The 20,419-nt window shown below is 46.2% G+C and overlaps 1 protein-coding gene across 1 annotated transcript; it reads right to left on the bottom strand.

The window, feature by feature from the left end:
* Positions 1 to 16: 16 nt before the first annotated feature.
* Positions 17 to 20,180, bottom strand: MRNIP (MRN complex interacting protein). The gene is made up of 7 exons (XM_058283295.2): positions 20,050 to 20,180; positions 16,969 to 17,028; positions 9,801 to 9,889; positions 4,248 to 4,311; positions 3,050 to 3,207; positions 2,255 to 2,354; positions 17 to 624 (listed from the first exon to the last, which is right to left on the bottom strand). Exons 1-7 carry the CDS (start codon positions 20,113 to 20,115, stop codon positions 208 to 210), a joined length of 954 nt encoding a protein of 317 aa, XP_058139278.1. The 5' UTR covers positions 20,116 to 20,180; the 3' UTR covers positions 17 to 207.
* Between the last annotated feature and the right edge of the window lie 239 nt (positions 20,181 to 20,419).

Raw genomic sequence — 20,419 nt, 5'->3', positions numbered from 1 at the left:
TCATTGGGAGAAACAATCTGTGAAATACTTAGTTTATTGTTAGCTTTTAGTTGTTTCCCTAAATTATAATCAGTCTTCTATTTAAAAGCAGCTTTGGGGAACCCCATTTCTAGTGGTAGAGAAGTCACCATGAACAACTGGCTTTTGGAGTAGCATTCAGAGTGGGACTCAGGTGACAAATTATCAAAGTAACATACCTGGCCCAGCTCACAGATCATCGTCAAAGTCCTCGCCAGTTGAAAAGAGATCACACAGTAGCACGGGTGGGGCCTTCTCTTCTACGTGGACTGAATGCCCACCCTCTGCCTGAATAGTCCCTGGGCCCCCTGATGGTTCAGTGGTCTTCCTGCAGGGCTTCTTAGGCCCAGGTGGGGGAGCACATGTGGCCTGGGGAAGCTGGAGGACTGCTGGGGGTCTGCTTGGGTGGCCTCCTGGACTGGCTGGCCTCGGGCCTGTCTGCAGCGGTCTTGGCAGCTCTGTGTCTGCAGGTGACACAAGAAATCGTTCCCATTTAGAAGATGGCAATTTAACCTCCTGGGCAGGACTCGGCGATTTCCAGTGTTCAGAGTTCTGGAGGCAGCCACTGCTTTCTCCTTTGACTCTTGCTGTCAGGCCACTGTAACCCTGAAAAGAAGTAAGAGCAGATGATGTCTGGTCGCTCTGAAAGCTGGGCTCCAGCGGCGAAGCTGGGCCTGAGCGCGGGAGAGAAGAGTGCCACCTGCATGCCTATACTGCAGTCTCCTCATCTGAACCTCTGGGTTCTAGAGCCTTATTTAGACTTCTATTCTGTTCCAACTTACTAGTTCTCAGGTTGGCAGGCTAAGGAGATTTGGTTTTGAGGTTCATCAAGGCAACGGGAATAAATGCCACCTACGCCTACCCCCAAGTCCTCCATTAAATTCCATGACCGGGTTTTCCAAACAAGCCATTCTCTTGTAATCAGGCAATCCATTTTATGGGGAGCTCAGATAGGGGGTGTCTGAAAAGAGGAGGGTGCTGGAAGGGCTCTGAGGTCATCAGAAGGGTTGGAAGTAGACCCACGGTCAGGTGGGAATGGCTCTCCAGAACACTGCGGGTTTTGGAGCTGTGGGAGTGACTACAGGAGCCCCATGGGATACGACGACGAAGCTGGGACCTGGGCTCTGTCCTTCCACCTCTGTAACCAAAAATGCATGAAAAATTGGGTCGTATTGCTTACAAAGCAATTAGGGAAGCACTGACACAGTGGGGGTGCCTGCAACCTCACCACCAGGCAACATGAAGAGGCTCTGACCATAATGATGAGATGCCAGCTCTGCCCCAGAATTAGCAGTGACCTCAATGGAGTCACTGAAGCTTTGCAAGCCTTAGCTCCTCACCTTCAAAACAGGAAATGACAGGTTTGTGGGAGGCTTACACATAAAGCAGTATAACTGCTTAGCCCAAGGACTGGCACATGGTGAAGATGAAACACCTGTTCCTATTCTATTCGGAATTTCAGGGCCACACACACCTGGGGTCACAAAGCCAGTTAGTGGCAAAACCACAGTTGGAAGTCTGCCTCAGCTTGGAGCCAGTGCTCTGCGCTACAGCCTGTGAAGCTGGCCGAGGCCGACCTTGGCCCAAATCAGGGCTGTGCCAATGTGGAGTTGTCTGCCTCAGGGCCTGTGGCTCCTGACAGGGTAAAACCAAATGGGCGGTGATACTGAGGAACCAGCATTCTGCAGCACTGAGCATGGTGTGGTGTCAGTGAGGTCTGAAGCATTAAAGAACAAGAGTGTGTACTGAGTGACTGGAGGGCCTCACGTGTAGAACAGGACAGGCTGGGGAGGCTTCCTTAGAAATTCAGGACAAATCCCGTGGTTTGCAGTCTTTTTTTGAGGCACCGGGGCTGGGGATTGAACCCAGGACCTCGTACGTGGGAAGTCAATGCTCAACTGCTAAAGCCCCATTTCCGTTTTGCAGTCTCTTGACAGATCGCTCGCCCTGTGCAGAATGAAGAAAATGGTCCCTACTAGCAACTCTGTTAACTCAAGGCGTTGAGGGTCCTGTTGACCATGAGTTAATGTCACTAGACAGAGGATGAGTGTGGGAGGGAAGTGGGGTAGAGGCCAGAAAAAGAAGCTGGTTTAAGACAAAAAGACAACACACAAAAGCTGGGCTTTCTGTGGGTGGTGAGCCTCATACTTAAATTGTCAACAAAAAGAAAACAAGAAAAAAAAAAACCTCATGGGTCACTGGGACCGGAAAAGCAGTACTGTCCTTCATCACTGACCTCCTGGGGCTGCAAGGTGACCTTGGAGCTGCCTTCTCTTGTCCCCGAGTCCCCGGCATCAGGGCTGCCTGGAGGGTGGATCGTGCTCAGGCCCCATTTCCTGGTTGGAGGGAAAGTTAGTGCAGTTCGATCATCAAACAGTACCAGGCCCAACGCCCCAGCACAGGCAGGCACCTTCTCGTCCCTTTTGGCTCTCCAGGTGGCTGCTCAGTTTCTGCTCCACTTCAAGTAACAGGCTGCACAACTCTACTCAAGGCAGTCCATCGCAAGAGCTTAAAGTTGTTTGAAAAGGGCTGATTTGATATGAAATAGAAATCTACCTCCCAAAGTCACCTCCCCACTAGAGCAATCCTGGGTCCTTGGCGTAATGCACTGTGTCCAGGAAATGGATTAAAATGCACAGAGTGAGTCTGAAAGAAAAGAAGTCTTCCAGAGAAATCTGGGGTCTCTTCCTCTCTGGGGTAAAGGTCCAGGCCTTGCAACTCTACCGTGGCCACACTTTACTTCATCTACCCTGCCCTTAAAAAAAGTTCTTTCCTTAGGTCAGTACAGTCTGAGAGATTCAGAATTCGCTGGTTAGAATGAAAAGGGGCCCACCCTGGTGTCCTGTCACCTCTGTACTGGCAGCGCCCAGCTGCACCGAGGAAGGCTGGACAGACTGCTGCTGCCCTGGGTGTCCCACATGCCAGCTCCTGTCACTCAGGCCTCACCCACTTTGCTGCCCTTAGAAGCGCTTGCCAGTGCCCCCCACTCCATGAGAGAAGGGGGGCACTGGCACGAGGTGAGGCCCAGCACCTTTTCCTAGGTAGGTGTTTACTGAAGGGAGGGTCCGGTTCCTCCTTTTGGAGTGAGGGCTGCATGTTGGAGTACACTCCTCCTTCAGCCGGCTCCAGTTCTTTGGAGTCCTTTTCCAGATACTTCAGCCAGCGGTTCTCTGAGGGCTGTGATCTTGCCTGCAGGATTGGAAAATGAGTTTATTCTCAGAGTTGGACGCCAGGCACTTTTATCAAAAATCCCCAGTCCAATTCTTAGGTCTAAGGACTTTAAGACTCATCATTCAGGAAAGGGATTTGGCTGGAAGGTAGTGGGGAAACTGATGCCCTAAGATGCCATGAGGAACGGTGCACTCTAGCACAGACTTTGGGAAAGCAGCAGCGTACAACTCACTGAGAATCTTAAAAATGCCCATGTTCCCTGACCCAGAGATTCAAGAAGAGAGAAGGCACGTAGATGCTGATCAAAGTGTTAGGAATAATAGTAAAAAACTGAAGCAACCTAAATTCCCCCCAAAAGGGATTAAATATAGGTAACTTCACTAATTAAAAGTGATAGTTCTTAAAAATTGAAATCACAAAAACTGTAGAGCAACATGGGAGAAAGTAGAAGCTTCAGAATGCAAAGAAGTATTTCTTATAAGAGGAACGATGTAAAGTGAAGTCTGTAAATGGAGGAAAATTGGAAGCAAAGATAAAAGAGCTGCGTTTAAAGTGGTGTGTGTAGGAGCATTTCCATGCCGCTTACAATACAGAGATCAAGAAAAGAGCAGAGAGGATGCTGCCAATATCATTTAGTGAGCAGAGGCAGGACTCTGTCCTCCGCCAAGGGAGGCTCTGTCTAATGGTGCCTGCCACTCCCTCTTTCTCTACCATGCGAGCGCTTATCTATCCTGCCCACCCAAAGTTAAGGAGGTGCAGGGGACTGAGAACTACTGGGTGCCATCCCACTCTCAAGAAGCTCATGGTCTGGAGAGGAAGGAGACCCAGCGGCCTTCCTTTTCACAGAGGACTGTAATTATTCCTATGGATGCCTGTCTCTGCCCTGACAGAAGAGATGCATTTATTTATTTTTGTGTTCCCTGCAGCTTCAAGTCAAACACCTGTCATTCTATGGCACCAATAAATATTTCCTGAACGAATAAGGAATTAACCCCTTAGTTACATGGAACCATGGGGCGGGGTTGAGAAAAATGCTGATGGCTTAAATATAGACTCACATTCTCAGCCTGTTGATGACCTGCATTTTCTCCTTCCTTGGCATTTACAGATTCTTCCAGAGACCTGAGGGAAAGAGCATACATAAGACCAGAGTTTTTACAATTGTACTTTATCTCTACCACCACAGGGGAGAAGGAATGTTACTGAGCTTGATTTGTCATACTGGACTTCATCCAGCTTTCCAGGGGACAGCAGGACTCTTTCACAACAGCACAGACAGTGAGAGGCCAGAGGCGTTGCAGTCTCCAGTGGGGCCAGTGAAAATATTTATTATGCAAGTGCTGGTGGCTAGAGCCGAAGGCCACATCCTCTTCAAACAGAGTTGTTACCTCACACGATCAAACTGGAAGGCTCTGTAGTGATGCACAAGAGCCAAAGACTATCATTTTCGGCACTCCTACCTCAGTTTATCTGTAACAAGCCAATAAGCCTCATAGAGCTATAATGGAGAGGAAAGGCGATTGTGTGTGTGAAAACACCTCTCTGCCACATTGTCGATACTCAAAAATTCAGCTGAGCAGTGTTGTACTCCAGAATTCTGCTCACCTTTCTAGGATTCAGAAACTCAGCTCTAGCCACAAAAGGAAATCTCTGAGCACTCTGAAGATACAGTTGTCTCCTGACTTCTAACGTTACCCCTGGGTTGTGTGTCTGTTGTTCCTTTGTGATTGCTCTTCTCTCTGGCGACTTTTCAGCTCCGAGCCTTTTGTCTTCCATGTTCTGCAATGTCATTATGTTGTATATAAGGACAGATTCTTTTTTCCCCTTTACTTTTAAAATTAACTTTATTGAGGCATAATTTATATACACGAAATGCACCCCATTTCTTTGATGAGTTTTGATAAATTTGCATTGCCATACTCTTGTAGCCATCCCCCAAATCAAGATATTGAAGAACTTCATCACAACAAAAAGTTCCCTTGTGTGATTTAGCAGGCAACTCCCCACCGATCCCGCCCAGGAAACCACTGATCTACTTTCTGTCACTATAAATTAATTTTGTGTGTTCTAAAATGTAATAAGAATATAAATGGAAGTATATAGCATGTACTTTAAAAAAAAACATTTTATTATTTTTCCTTCCCTTTCCTCTCCCTCTCTCCCTCCCCTGCCCTGCTGTTTTTGCTGTCTGTGTCCATTTGCTGTGTGGTCTTCTCTATTTCTTTCTGTCTTCTCGTCTTTCTCCTCTAGGATTCACCAGGATTCAATCCTGGGGACCTCTGATGTGGAGAGAGGTTTCCTGTCAGCTGCACCATCTCAGTTCCTGTTTTCTGTTGCGCTTCACCTTGACCCTCCCCTTCGATTCTGTTGCATCATCATCTTGCTGGGTGACTCACTTGTGTAGGCATTGGCTCACTGCACAGGCACTCGGCTTGTTGCATGGGCCTCAGCTCGCCGTGTGGGCACTTGGCTCACCACGTGGGCACTTGGCTCACAATGCAGGCAGTGGCTTGCCACACAGGCACACTTTCTCTTCTTTTTCAACAGGAGGACCCAGGGATTGAATTCAGGTCCTGCCATATGGTAGGCAGAAGGCCTATCACTTGAACCACATCCACTTCCCTATATATATATATATATTTTAAAGATTTATTTATTTTTTATTTATCCCCCCCTCCCCCAGATGGTTCTCTCATCTGACTGCTCATTGTCTGCTCACCTTCTCTAGGAGGCACCGGGAACTAAACCCAGGACCTCCCACACGAGAGACTGAGTGCCCAATGGTCTGAGCCATATCTGCTAACCCTGGCCTGGGGGAGCAGTGTCTAGCTCATTCTGTGGGGACAACATCTGCTTGTCTTTAGGAAGCACCAGGACCCAAACCTGGGACCTTGCATGTGGTAGGCAGGTGCTCGACTGGTTGAGTCACATCCGCTTCCCAGCCTATATCTTTTGACTGGGGAGTTTAATCCATTCACATTCAATGATATTACTATAAATGCATTACTTACTTTTACCCTTTTATTCTTTGCCTTTCATATGTCCCATCTTATTTTTATCTCTTCTACTCTTTTCGGTTATTCTTTCGGATGGTCTTCCCTACAACACTCTCCTCCACGACTCTCCCTGCTGTCTTTTCCTTTTGGGCTGTAGGGCTCCCATCAGAACTTCCTGCAGAGGTGGATTCTTCTTTATGACCTCTCTTAGTTTCTGTTAATTTGTGAATACCTTAAACTCATCTTCATATCTGAAGGACAATTTGCCAGATAAAGAATTCTTGGCTGGCAATTTTTCTCTTTCAATATCCTAATTCTATCATACCACTCTCTTCTTGCTTCCATGGTTTCTGATGAGAAATCCACACTAAGTCTTACTGGGCGTCCATTGTATGTGATGGCTGGCTTCTCCCTCACTACTTTCAGAACACTTCTCTTTATCTTGGGCATTTGACAACCTGACTAGTATGTGTCGTGGAGTAGGTCTATTTGGATTTATTCTGACTGGGGTATGCTGTGCTTCTTGGATATGTAAGTTCATTTTTTTCATGAGAGTTGGGACATTTTCAGCCATTATTTCCTCAAATACTCTTTCTGCATCTTTTCCCTTCTCTTCTCCTTCTGGAATTCTCATGATACATATTTTGTTTTACTTTGTGTTATCATTCAACTCCTAGAGCCCCCTGCTCAATTTTTTCCACTCTTTTTCCTGTTCTTTTCTCTTAAATTCCAGTTATTTTCTGCATTACTTTTTCTTTCGTCTATCATTTCAAGCCTACTGTTTTACGTCTCTAACGTGCCTTTTTTTGTTAAAGACTTATTTTTTATTTCTCTCCCCTTCCCTACCCACCCCCCCCAGTTGTCCGCTCTCTGTTTCTATTCACTGTGTGTTCTTCTGTGTCCACCTGCATGCTTGTCAGCAGCACCCAGAATCTGTGTCTAATTTTGTTGCGTCACCTTGCTGTGTCACTCTCCGTGTGTGCGGCACCATTCCTGGGCAGACTGCACTTTTTTCATGCTGGGCGGCTCTCCTTACGGGGCACACTCCTCATGCGGGGGACACCACTGCGTGGCACGGCATTCCTTGTGCACATCAGCACTGCGCATGGGCCAGCTCACCACATGGGTCCGGAGGCCCTGGGTTTGAACCCTGGAGCTCCCATATGGTAGATGGACACTCTATAAAGATTTTTTAAAAAAATTTATTTCTTTCCCTTTACCGCGCCCCTTGGTTGTCTGCTCTCTGTGTCCATTCGCTGTGTGTTCTTCTGTGACCACTTCTATACTTTTCAGCAGCACCAGGAATCTGTGTTTCTTTATGTTGCATCATCTTCTTGTGTCAGCTCTCCATGTGTGCGGGGCCATTCTTGGGCAGGCTGCACTTTCTTTCATGCTGGGCGGCTCTCTTTACGGGGTCCACTCCTTGCACGTGGGGCTCCCCTAAGCAGGGGACACCCCTGCATGGCATGGCACTCCTTGTGCACATCAGCACTGCACATGGGCCAGCTCCACGTGGGTAAAGGAGGCCCGGGGTTTGAACCTTGGACCTCTCATGTGGTAGGCGGACACCCTATCCATTGGGCCAAGTCCACTTCCCAACACTCTATAAGTTGAGCTGAATCCGCTTCCCTCTACCGTGTTTTTTAATCTCACCTATTGTGGCTTTCATCCCCATAAGCTCTGTTATTTTTCCATTCAGGTTTTCAAATTCTTCTTTGTGCTTACCCAGTGTTTTTTCTCTTAAAGCACTTTTATTGTGATATATTCACATATCATATAAGGCATTCTGAGTATACAATCAATTTGCTCAGTGCCATCTTATTTTGTTTGTTATTGCAATGTCTTCTTTTTTTAAAAGATTTTTATTTCTCTCCCCTTCCTGCCCTCCCCGTCCCCTCAGTTGTCTGCTCTCTGTGTCCATTTATATTCTTGCCACCGGCACTGGGAATCTGTGTCTCTCTTTTTGTTGCATCAGCTCTGTCAGCTCTCCGTGTGTGTGGCGCCACTCCTGGGCAGGCTGCACTTTTATCGCACTGGGCAGTTCTCCTTACAGGGCACACTCCTTGCACGTGGGACTCCCCTACACGGGGGACACCCATGTGGCAGGGCACTCCTTGTGCACATCAGCACTGCGCATGGGCCAGCTGATCACACAGGTCAGGAGGCCCTGGGTTTGAACCTGGGACCTCCCATGTGGTAGGCAGATGCTCTATCCATTGAACCAAATCCACTTCCCTGCAATGTCTTCTTGATGTCCTTTCTCTTTCACCATATTGTCTTTCAATTCAGTGATTTGATTTAGATCTGTTGTATGAACCTTGTTGATTAGTTGTCTCAAATCCTGTGTCTCTCCTGGTACTTTGATATATTCCTTTGCTTGAGGTATATTTTCCTTTTTCTTAGTATGGCTTGTAATTTTTGCTGATATTTAGGTATCTGGTTATGGTAGTGAGTTTACTCTGATGCTCACTCTCTCTCTTGAGTAGGAATTTAGTGGCAGGAGGCTGTGTGTTACTGTCATTCTTTGATTCTTGATTTAACCTGCTTCAGCTCCTTAGGACTGTTCTGTTTAGTTCCTCAAATCCAGGCCACAGACCTAGTAATGAGTTGCAGACCCATTCCAAGGGCCTTGGGGAGGGAGGCTATAAAGACGTAAAAACTTACTTATTTTAGTTTCTTTGCATGCACTTCCTTGGTCGACCAGCAGATGGCAAGCTTCTGCAGGCCTCTCAGCTCCAACACTCGCAGGAATGTGTTCGCTCTAACACTGACCATAACAATGTGACAGAGGTTCCTGCCTCAGGGCTATTCAGAGCCTCGGATATCACACTTTCTCAGAAGCTGTTCTCCAACCTTTGCCAGCAGCCCCTTCCCTTTTCCTGAGTAGGAAATAATTCCACTTCCCTCTGCACCCTCAACAAGCAGTCCTCGTCAGTAGGGAGGGTGTTTGAGAGGGTCGGATCTCTTTAGTCCCTTGCTGGCTCTCAGGGCAAAAATGGCACTGCCCTCGACTGAAAGGCCATGTGGGACACAGCAGACCAAATTTGTTGGCCAAAAGCTGAATCAGCCTTAGGCTGCATCCCTTTTTCTCCCCCTTTCCTGTGGAAGTGGCCTCCTGTGGCCCGTCTGTCCATAGCCACTGGCCAGAGGCCAGAGGGCTCAATGCTGTCGGCTCTGAGGGTGGGAGACGGGCACTGGAAACTATAGTTTTTACTCAAAGAGTTTTCCTGTCAAGATTCTTTTCCTTTGCCTCTCTCTTCTGAGTAGTGTCCAGCCTTCCCTTGGTATTCTAAGTCCTAGAACATTATTTTCCAGGCTGTTTCTGTCTGTTTTCTAGCTATTTTTCTGGGGGAGAAGTGAGTCTTGTGTGTCTTTCTAATTCTCCATCTTCCTGAAAGTTCCCTGAAAGTTACTTTCTTGTCAGCTCACCAGTGCATTTAAAAAAACTTAATATCCAGTATTTTTAATTATTTTCTACGTAAGGATTATTCAGGGTATCTAATCCACCCTATTGTAAGACATGAAAATTTAAGGGATTTCTCCACTGTACACTTCCACTACCCACTCAAGATGAAAACATGGCAAGAAAACCTGGCCACTTTCAAACCACTATACCTGAGTGATATCTCTGAAACCTGTCCCTGCAGCAGATTTAATTTTTGGACATGGCGTCTACAGTCAGCACCAGAACCCTCACCATAAGCCTAAGAAACAAACAAACAAACAAAATATTAAGTTTGAAAAGTATTGGCAGAATGCTAAAAAACAGATCTATTACAGGTATACCTCAAGGTGGACAAAGCTGTACTTGGCAAGGCTCAAAGATACCTGAAGCACTATGTAGGTATCCTAACGACTGACTGCTAGTTCTAGAGTGATTTGCAAACTAACAGTCTCAGGAACTAACGATTTAAGTCTATTTGGTTGTCTCAATAGCATGTGAACGCTACAAAAAAAATCCTAACTCAACCCAAAGACCTACCTAAAATGATTAATTAGCAGCAATCATTCACAAGACGGGAAGCAGCTGTGGCTCAACTGATGGAGTGTCCACCTACCATATGGAGGGTCCAGGGTTCTACCCAGGGCCTCCTGACCCGTGTGGTGAGCTGGCCCATGTGCCGTGCTGCCGTGCACAAGGAGTGCCGTGCCACTCAGGGATGTCCCCCACTTAGGGAAGCCCCATGTGCAAGGAGTGTGCCCCACAAGGAGAGCCGCCCCACATGAAAAGTGCAGCCCGCCCAGGAGTGGCGCCACACAGACGGAGAGCTGATACAGTAAAATGATGCAACAAAAAGAGACAGAGATTCCTGGTGCTGCCTGACAAGAATGCAAAAGGACACAGAAGAACACACAGCAAATGGACACAGAGAGTAGACAATGGTGGGGCGGGTGGAGGGGGTGAAGGGAAGAGAAATAAATGAAAAAACAAATCTTTAAAAAAAAAGTTCACAAGAGAAGTAACACAAATTGAAATAAACCCATATGAAATGACACCTACCCCCTTGCTGATAATCAAAGAAATACAAAAGAAAATTATATACTCTTTTTCAATTAACAGTCACTCTTTCATTCAGTAAATATTTATCTACCAACTATTATTTGCCAGGTCCTGGTCTAGGTGTTGAGGATACAGCAGTGGATAAAAATCACTGTCCTTATGGAGCTCCCATTCCAGTAAGAGCAGACAATAAACAAATAAGTAACACATATGGACTATCTGATGGTGACAAAAGTTTTTGAAGAAAAGAAGGAAACACAAGGGGGTAGGAGAGGGTGGGAAAGAAAGTTTACATTTTTATATAGGGTGGTCAAGAAATGGATCACTGAGGTGACGTGACGCAAAAAAACAGAGAGATGTGAGAAGAAGCCAAATAAATATCTGAGGAAGAGCATTCTAACAGTAGCAATGAGTGCAAAGACCCTGAGTCTGACTTCTGGAGGAAGAGTGAGGAGGCTATTGTGCCTGGAGCTGAGTGGCCTGGAGGAAAATGGCTGGAGATAAATTTGAGAGTATAGGCCCCCTGTAGGCAGGGCCAGCTTCATGGGCATGTGACCCGATCTGCTGACGTGGTCTTGAAATTCTTAGTAATTTTATCTTTGACCATGTGTTTTACAAGTGAAGCTGGATGGGACAATGGAGTGTGCTTATGAGCAGAGGAGATTTCACACAATATGCGTGTTTGCCATTCCTTGCTACCCTATTTGCAGATAGCATTATCAATGCCCCATGAGCACAGAAGTCCTGTGGACTCACCATGCATGGGTGTTCAATGACACTCAAAGAGTACAGGTGGAGTGTTAGGTTTATGAGTGAGGAAGTGGGGGTACTGATAGCCTTGAAAGGCCACTCTGACCATTTGAAACAGATCTTGCTTTGAACATGGGAAGAAGGCAATGGTGTTCTAAGAGACACGAACAACCAAGGAACCTTATTATATCATTTATTTGTGTTACATCCCTGTATTAGCCAACCACTTACACTGAAAATGATGATATAGAAGGAAAGGAGAAGATAGGGTAACCCATAGTTTCTTTTCCTTTCAGTCCTTCTTTACTCATTAGAAAAGCCGAAGGTAGAGAGTGTTGATAAGATGTGTGTGTATCAAGAACTGAAATAAGGGAAGTGGATTTGGCTCAAGGGATAGAGGGTCTGCCTACCACATGGGAGGTCCAGGGTTCAAACCCAGGGCCTCCTGACCCATGTTGGTGAGCTGGCCCACGTGCAGTGCTGGTACGTGCAACGAGCGCTGTGCCACGCAGGGGCGTCCCCCACGTAGGGGAGCCCTGTAAGGAGAGCTGCTCTATGCGAAAAAAGTGCAGCCTGCCCAGGAGTGGCGCCGCACACACAGAGAGCTGACGCAGCAAGATGACACAACAAAAAGAGACACAGATTACTGGTGCCACCAACAACAATATAAGCAGACACAGAAGAACACACAACGAATGGACACAGAGAGCAGACAACTGGGGGGAGGGGAGAAGGGGAGAGAAATAAAAAAAAAAGAAAGAAGTGAAATAAGGGGAGCAGATGTGGCACAACTGGTTGAGCGCCTGCTTCCCATATGGGAGGTCCTGGGTTCAGTTCCTGGTGCCTCCTAAAAATAACAAAAAACAAAACAAAAAGAAGTGAAATAAAAAGTTGCTTTAATTTTGTGTAGCATTTTGACATTTGTGGTAAGAATGAAAAGAGATATGTACGTATGAGCTGCAAAATACAAATTGTGTAATTCAAGTGATTCCACATATGCATTAAATGTTCTTCTGTTCACATTTAAAACTGACATTGCACAATATAAAGGTGAATGGTAAAATTTATGCTAATAATTTAAAATGTAGTTTTTCTACACTAGGAATATGTTAAGTAGCAAGTAAAAAACACCATGACAATTCAAGAGAGCGAACACAAAGGAAAGGAAAAACCTTTATATTTTAGTACCTTTATCAGAAATTTTTTCCTGCTTTTTGAACAAGGAGCCCATTTTCCTGCTTTTTGAACAAGGAGGACCTTTTCATTTTGCACTGGGGCCTGCAAAGATGATGGAGCCGGCCCTGTCTCTGGGATGAGGGATTGTGGTGTGAGATGGGAGGCCCTGGCAGGCTCTGAGCACAGGAGTGACAAGGTCTGGCACAGGCTTTACCAGGACCCTTCTGGCTGCTGTACGGCAGAGACAGGCCAATCAGATAGAGGCGACTACAAACACCAGGGCAAGAAACAACGGGGGCTTGGCCCAGTGTAGTAACAATAAGGGTGGCACAAAGCTGTCATGTCCTGGGTGTATTCTGAAAATAGAACTGACAGTTTGCTGATGGATTGGATGAGGAGTGTGAGAGAATAACAGGAGTCAAAAATGACTGCAGGGTTTTTACCTGATAACTACAAAGGAGGACTAGCCATGGAAGAGACAGGGAAGCTGTGGGGTGCTAGATAAGGGCCTCCATTTAACGTTTTCAGTTTGAGGTGCCGATGAGATATCCATGTAAAGAGCGGAGTGGCTGGTTCTGTACCCATGCTGAAGGGAGGTTTGGGATTCGAGATATAAATTTGAGAGTTGTCAGAAGGTCTTATCTCAGATCACGAAGGGAATGAGTGTAGATGGTGAAGAGGTCTACAGACCGAATTCTAGGGCCCTCTGATGTTTAGAAGTTGGGGAGACGGGGGGAAAACTAGCAAAGAGGGTTGAGAAACAGTGGCCAGGGAGAGAGGAGGAAAACTAGGACAGGGTGGCCTGGAGGCCCAATGAATAAAATGCTTCGAGGAGGAGGAAGTGATAAACTGTGTCAAATGCTGCCAATAATCCAAGTCTGACTGAGCTGATTTTAGCAACATGGAGATCACTGCTGACTTTGATATGAGCAATTTTAGTGGAGAGTGAAGTCCTTTTGGGATCAAGTTCAAGTGAGAATGATAGAAAGGAACTGGAGAGGTGAATGGCAAAGTTTAAAAAGACTGATAATCTAGGACTGGCACAACCAGTGTGGGCTACACATGGCCTAGACTGAGTTTATCACTAAAATTCATTTCCCCTTGTCTGGGCAGAAGACTACACTACACTTTCCAGTTTTCCTCGGGGTCAGGCATAGCCATGAGAATAGGTTCTTTCTAATGGAATGTGAACTACTCCCAGGCCTGCCTCCTAACAACCTCCTCAGCCGGCTCTTGCACACTCTTGCCTCTTTCAGGGGTTGGAGGCAGAGGAAGATAAGAAACGGAGGCTCAAGGTGACAGGAGCCGGGTCCCTGAATGACCACACCAAGGACAGCTTCCCAGCTGACCCTGACATCCACACATGACTGCTCAAGTAGAATAGATAAAATCTTGATTTGTTAAGCTGCTACAATTTCTGCAGCCTGTCAGTCCCAGGTACGCACCACTGCACAGGGATGGAAGGACTGTGAGGAAGCTGCAGAATTCCTCAAGGAGAATTTGGAAATACGAGTTGACATCTACAATGTGCATGCCTTTGGTAGTAGCTGCGGTGGGGTTTCTGCTGAGCTGACGAGCCAGCCCCCGTCTTGTAGGACTTCATCTCTGTGTGGGTTTAAGTAGCGATGCCTGCTGACTGATGACCTCATCACCCCTTGTCCCCGTCCCCATTCCGACTGACTAGGCCAAAGGGGGACTTCTGAATCAATCTGAACCAGCCAAATGTTCTTTCCAGGAATTTACAATTGGTACTTAGCTATTTCAGTTTGCCTGAAATGAGATTCTATAGACTGAGAGCAGAGTTATGTTATTGCGAACTCTCTGGGCAGAAAGAGGAAGGGAAGAAAAGAAAAGGAAGGGGAGAAAGAAGATGGAGGGAGAAACTGGATGCAGGAGAGGGGAAGGGGAGGAAAAAAGGATGCCCGGACAGCTGCCCAGTTCTCAGGGCCAATTTCTTAAGGGGTTAGGGATGAAGTTCTGCCTTTGGAGTCCCCATTACCTAGCCAGTACATTTTTTCCTCATTTTGATGAAGCCCTTCCGAAGTGTTTTATATATTTTTCCTATTATTTGCCACTACAAGAATCTCGATTGAACTAGATCCTCTAATAAAGCAACTCAACTTCTAGGAATTTATCCCAAGGAAATAACTGGTCAAGTGAACAAAGAGGTGTTTATAAGAAGCTTCAGGAAGTGGATGTGGCTCAAATGACTGAGTGCCCGCATCCCACATGGGAGGTCCCAGGCTTGGTTCCCGGTGACTCCCCCCAAAAACAAAAATAAACAACAAGCAAAACAAAACAACTCTGGGAAGCCGATGTGGCTCAGTGGTTGAGTGCCAGCTGCCAGCTTCCCACATACAAGGTCCTGGATGTTCCTTCCCTGGCTCCTGGTACATAAAAAAAAAAAAAAAAAAGCAGCTTTATTGCAGAAACGTTGATAATAGGGAAAGTTAAAACAACCCAATGTTCATCAATGTGGGACTGGTTACTTACTCATTTAACAAATACTTATTGAGTACTGACAGTATGCTAGTTACTGAGAAGGTGTCTGAGTAGATCAAACAGACAAAGCTCCTGCTCTTGTGGAACTCACAGCAAGGTTGAGAGGTGGACCAATACTCAGAGAAAGCCCTTAATACATAATCAGGATCATAAGAAGAGCTAGGGGAAGCCCCAACAAAGAGCACAAAGGCTCTAAGAGGGAAGTGGATTTGGATTGTTTCACAGTCAACAAGAAAAGTCATTGTGGCTGAAGGAGAAGAAGGATAAGATGAGGTTGGAGAGGCTGGCAAAGTACGGATCATGTGAGGGAGTGGTTCACCAAAGCTCAGGATGTGGGAAAGTTTGTGGTTTTAAAAAGATTAGTGGGAAGCGGATGTGGCACAACTGATAAGAGCATCCACCTACCATATGGAGGGTCCAAGGTTCGATGCCCAGGCCTCCTGACCTGTGTGGTGAGCTGGCCAATGTGCAGTGCTGTCGCACGCAAGGAGTCCCATGCCACGCAGGGGCGCCCCCGTGTAGGGGTGCCCCACGTGCAAGGAGCAAACCCCATAAGGAGAGCTGCCCCGTGTGCAAAAAGTGCAGCCTGCCCAGGAGTGGCACCGCACACATGGAGAGCTGATGCAGCAAGATGATGCAACAAAAAGAGACGCAGTTTACCAGTGCCACCTGACATTGCAAGCAGATGCAGAAGAACTCACAGTGAACGGACACAGAGAACAGACAAAGGGGGGCAAGGGGGGAGCGGGAAGGGGAGAGAAATAAATAAGTCTTAAAAAAAAATAAGGCGGCAGACTTGGCCCAGTGGTTGGGGCGTCTGTCTACCATATGGGAGGTCCGCGGTTCAAACCCCGGGCTGCCTTGACCTGTGTGGAGCTGGCCCACGCGCAGTGCTGATGCGCAAGGAGTGCCCTGCCACACAGGGGTGTCCCCCATGTAGGGGAGCCCCACGCGCAAGGAGTGTGCCCCGTAAGGAGAGCTGCTCAGCGCGAAAAGAAGGTGCAGTTTGCCCAGGAGTGGTGCCGCACACACGGAGAGCTGACACAGCAAGATGATGCAACAAAAAGAAACACAGATTCCCATGCCGCTGACAACAACAGAAGCGGACAAAGACGCAGCAAATAGACACAGAGAACAGACAACCGGGGTGGGGGGAGGAGGGGGAGGGGAGAGAAATAAATAATCTTTAAAAAAAAAATAAAAATAAAAATAAAAAAATAAGAAGATTAGGAACATTCATAAGTTTGGACTTGAAAAGATGTCCATGAAGCTAGGTGAAAAAAAGCACGCCAAAGAAAAGCATTTATAACATGCTCCCTTCAATTTATATGCTCCCCGACTGCCCTGGCAGCTTAGCCCCACTCTTGCACACTCTCCGTCATCCACCCACACCACCTCCCCATCTCCAACTGAGTCTGATTCTCCTGTTATCTTCATACAGCCCCATGCACTTTCTTTTCATTGTGCTCAATCTAGTGTGAAATTACACATGTGCATGTGTGTACACGCTGGTATTAGCTTCTTTTCCCTCCTGCACCAGCAGATCTTGAGGGCAAAAACAATGATTTTATTTTTCCATTGTTTGCCCTGTGCACCTAGCACACAGAAGGTGCTTGATAAATTTGCTGAATGAATAAACAAATGAAAGTAACTTTCTAGGCACTGCACCAGCCATTTTGCTTCCTGAAGGAACACAAATGTAGGGACCAGGACTTACTATGTAGTGAGCTTTGTGCGGTAGAAAATGAACCCAAATGTGGGATGCTGGGATTCCCAGAGAAACACCCTTTTGCAGTGCTGGGTTCCACCTGCTTTCTGGACAAAGCATTAGACACCCCGTTTCTCAGAACTCACCCGCAAAAAGGACTGCTTCTCTCCACAAGCTTTGCATGTCCATTTGGGACTTTTTTTCACCTACAAGAGAATTGTAGAAAAATAGCTTGGATGATTATTTAAGAAAAGTGAAAGTAGAGCAGAAGTTATAATAAAAGACCCACGGAAAAGAATACAGAGTACAGAAATAAACTAAGAAATATATGAAAATTCAGCATATTATAAAGGTGGCATTTTAAGAGTGAGGAAAGAACAAACACCTTAATAAGTGATACCAGGAAAACTGGCCATCCATAGGGAACAAAATCAAGTTATATCTCTACAACTAGAGGTCTCAAAAAAAATTTCTTAACATTTAATTTTGGTTCCTGATAAACTCACTAGATGGGTCCTCTCAATATGATAAAACGACTTGAAATCAGCCCTAAATCTGGAGAATCCCTATAAGCATTCCCATGAAAGCTGGGACCAAGATAAGGATGCCCACTATTATTTTACATTTTTTCTAGATGTACTAGCCAATGGAATTAGAAAAGAGAGGGGAATAAGCACTATGATTATTTATAGATAGATTTTTTTTTAACCTGAAAACCCAAGCAAATAAATGAAAAACTACTAAAAACATCAAGAAAATCCAATAATAATTCTGTACAGTTCCTGGGTACACAATTAATATAACTTCAAATATTAATATAGCCTTTATAAAAGCAAACATCTAGTTAGAAGAGATGATGGAAGAAAAGAGTCCGTTTATAAGAGCAAAAAAGAAAATGTTTCCAAGAGAAACCGAAGACAGCTTGAAGAAATGGAACAAAATATCATACTAAATGTCATGAAACAGTGAAGCTGATTCCTATGAATTAATAGAATATGATCCTAATACAAATACCACCAAGTTTTTGGGAGAACTAACCAAAAGGATTCCAAGGAGGACAAGCAACATCTACTAAAAATTTAAGTGGGTATATTCTATAACCCAACAATTCTACTTCTCAGCATCAACCTTAAAACACCATTAAAATGCTCTGGATTTTCTCTGGGTACACATGCAAGTAAGAAATGCATTTAAAAAAAAAAAAAAAAGGTCTGGAATAACACTCAGTAACTAGTAACTGGCCAGCTCTGGGACACTGGAGAGAGCTAATGTAACTTTTTTTGTTGTTGTTGCAATTGCACAACCCTAGCTCTGCCATTTTTTAGGTTGAGAAATCACTTGCTTTCTCTGGTTTTCGTTTCCTCATCTCTGAAATGGCAATGATATCTAACCCATAGATTATTAAAGTTAAATGAGATGTGTGGAACTGCCTGGTACACAAAAGACCTGCAATGAAACTAACTTCCTTCCCCCCCTTCCCCTTTGGTTTCAAACCATTTTTCATAGAACTGAAAATGACAAGAACATGCACTAGTTTGTGTATGTATTTTTAAAATGTAAATTATTTCCACTTATCCTCAATTCCTAGAGAACAGTTCAAAAAAAGGAAATAGGTAAAATCAGTTTTTGCATCCCTGAAGTTTCAGCATTAAATGTATGCTTCCAGGTGCAAATTTAACACCTTACATGACTTAAATTTTTTTCTTTTTATTAGAGGAGCTTGTAGGTTTACAAAAAAAATCATGCATAAAATACAGGATTCCCGTACACCACCCCCATCATCAACACCTTGCTCTGATGCAGAACATTTGTCATAGTTGATGATGTACATTTTTATAATTGCATTATTAATTAAAGCCCATGGTTTAACTTAGGGTTCACTGTGAAGTGTAGTTCCAAGTAGTTTTTTTTTTAATCCTGTTACCATATATACAATCTAACATAACTTTTTTTTTCCACTTTATTTTTTAAAAGATACTACAATTACATAAATGTTACAGAGAATATATAGGGGATTCCCATATGCCCTGCTCTCCACACCTCATCAGCAACATCTTTCATTAGGGTGGTACATTCACTGCAATTGATAAACACATTTTGGAGCATTGCCACTAAGCACATATTACAGTTTACATTTAGTTTATACTCTCTGCCATCTGACTCTGTACCTTATGGCTGCATATTTAATATCCTGCATCTGTCATTGTAATGTCATTCAAGATGATTCCCAAGTCCCCAAAATGCCCCCCTATTACAACTGTTTTTTCCTCTCCCTTTTTTTTCTAAAGATTTACTTTTTACTTTAGCCCGCCCCTCCCTTGTTGTTTGCACTTGCTGTCTGCACTCAGCTATCTGAGCTGCCCAGGCCAGCTTGCCTTCACCAAGAGGCCTCAGGAATCGAGCCCAAGGCCTCCCATATGGTAGGCTGGTGCCCAATCACTTGAGCCGCATCCGCTTCCCTGTTTTTCCTTCTCCTTAACCCCAGAACATCATGGGTCACTGTTTCCACCCAACATGACTTCTTAACATACATTTAAAATAAGTTTGCTGCTATCCTATTTTTGGGGTAAAGGAGAGAGAAGCAGATAACCAGGAGGATAGGACTACCAGATGCTTTACAGACAGCGGTGTTAGGTGATGGGCAGCAGGGAACCAGGCCTGGGTGCTAAACGGCGCTCCTTAAATGACCCCCATCCCCACCTTGCTTCTTGAAAGCCAGGGAGGCAAATACGAATGAGACGTAACTATTAATCTTGTTCAAAACACCCACGGAACCCTCTGTTCCTGCTTTGGAAACCAGGCGTCGAGTCCCTCCCCACGCGGATGACGACGGCGTCAGGGCCAAGCGTGACACCAGGCGGCGCCCGGCCTCGACCAGTAAGCCTCGACCGCACCACCGCGCTTTCTTTTCCTGTCAGTTTTAAAAACTGCCAGCTCCCTTAGAGCGCGAAGGAGCCACTCTGGGGACGCGGCTCTGGTACAGGAGGCTGTCCTCAACCTAGCTCCCAGCTCTCCGCTGGAACTCACGGCGGGCCGCCTCCGCGGAAACCCGAGGACCCTCTGGTTTCCACATTTCGTAAAACCACCGAGTGAAAGAGACACTAGAAAGCCCAGAACAACGTTAAGAGGAAGCGACACCAACGAAAGCCGGGCCTCAGCCCTGGTCACTGTCACTTCTCCGGGCCCCAGGCGCACCCCGTCACCGCAGGAGGCGGCGCCCGCCCCACCTGGTCCGCCTGGAAGAGGCGGCAGGAGTAGCAGCGAAGAACCCGAACGCGCTGAGGCGGCGCCATCGCGGCCTCCGTCGCCGCCTAGCGTACGTGTGCGCACGCGCGCCGCGCGCCGGCCCGTTCCAGCCCCACCCCACGGCCTCCGGCCCGCGCGCCGGCCCGTCTAGCCCGCGGCTCCGTCTCGGTGGTTCTCAACCCCGCGAGGGGGCCGGGTCTTCGTCTCAGTTGCGGAGTCGGGTCTTTTGGTGTTTCGCGCAAGTCACCGACTCGCTGTGTGATCCGCGGCCAGTTCCCTTGTCTTTCTAAGCCAGCGTTTGCTTTCGGGCTGGACGGGAAGATGGAAGGTACAAGCGCAGGCCTGCAGCCT

The sequence above is a fragment of the Dasypus novemcinctus genome, chromosome 2 (genome assembly GCF_030445035.2).
Source record: "Dasypus novemcinctus isolate mDasNov1 chromosome 2, mDasNov1.1.hap2, whole genome shotgun sequence".
In the NCBI taxonomy this organism is placed as follows: domain Eukaryota; kingdom Metazoa; phylum Chordata; class Mammalia; order Cingulata; family Dasypodidae; genus Dasypus; species Dasypus novemcinctus.
Note: the sequence above shows the minus strand (reverse complement) of the source record. Positions and strands in the feature narration are given on the sequence as shown.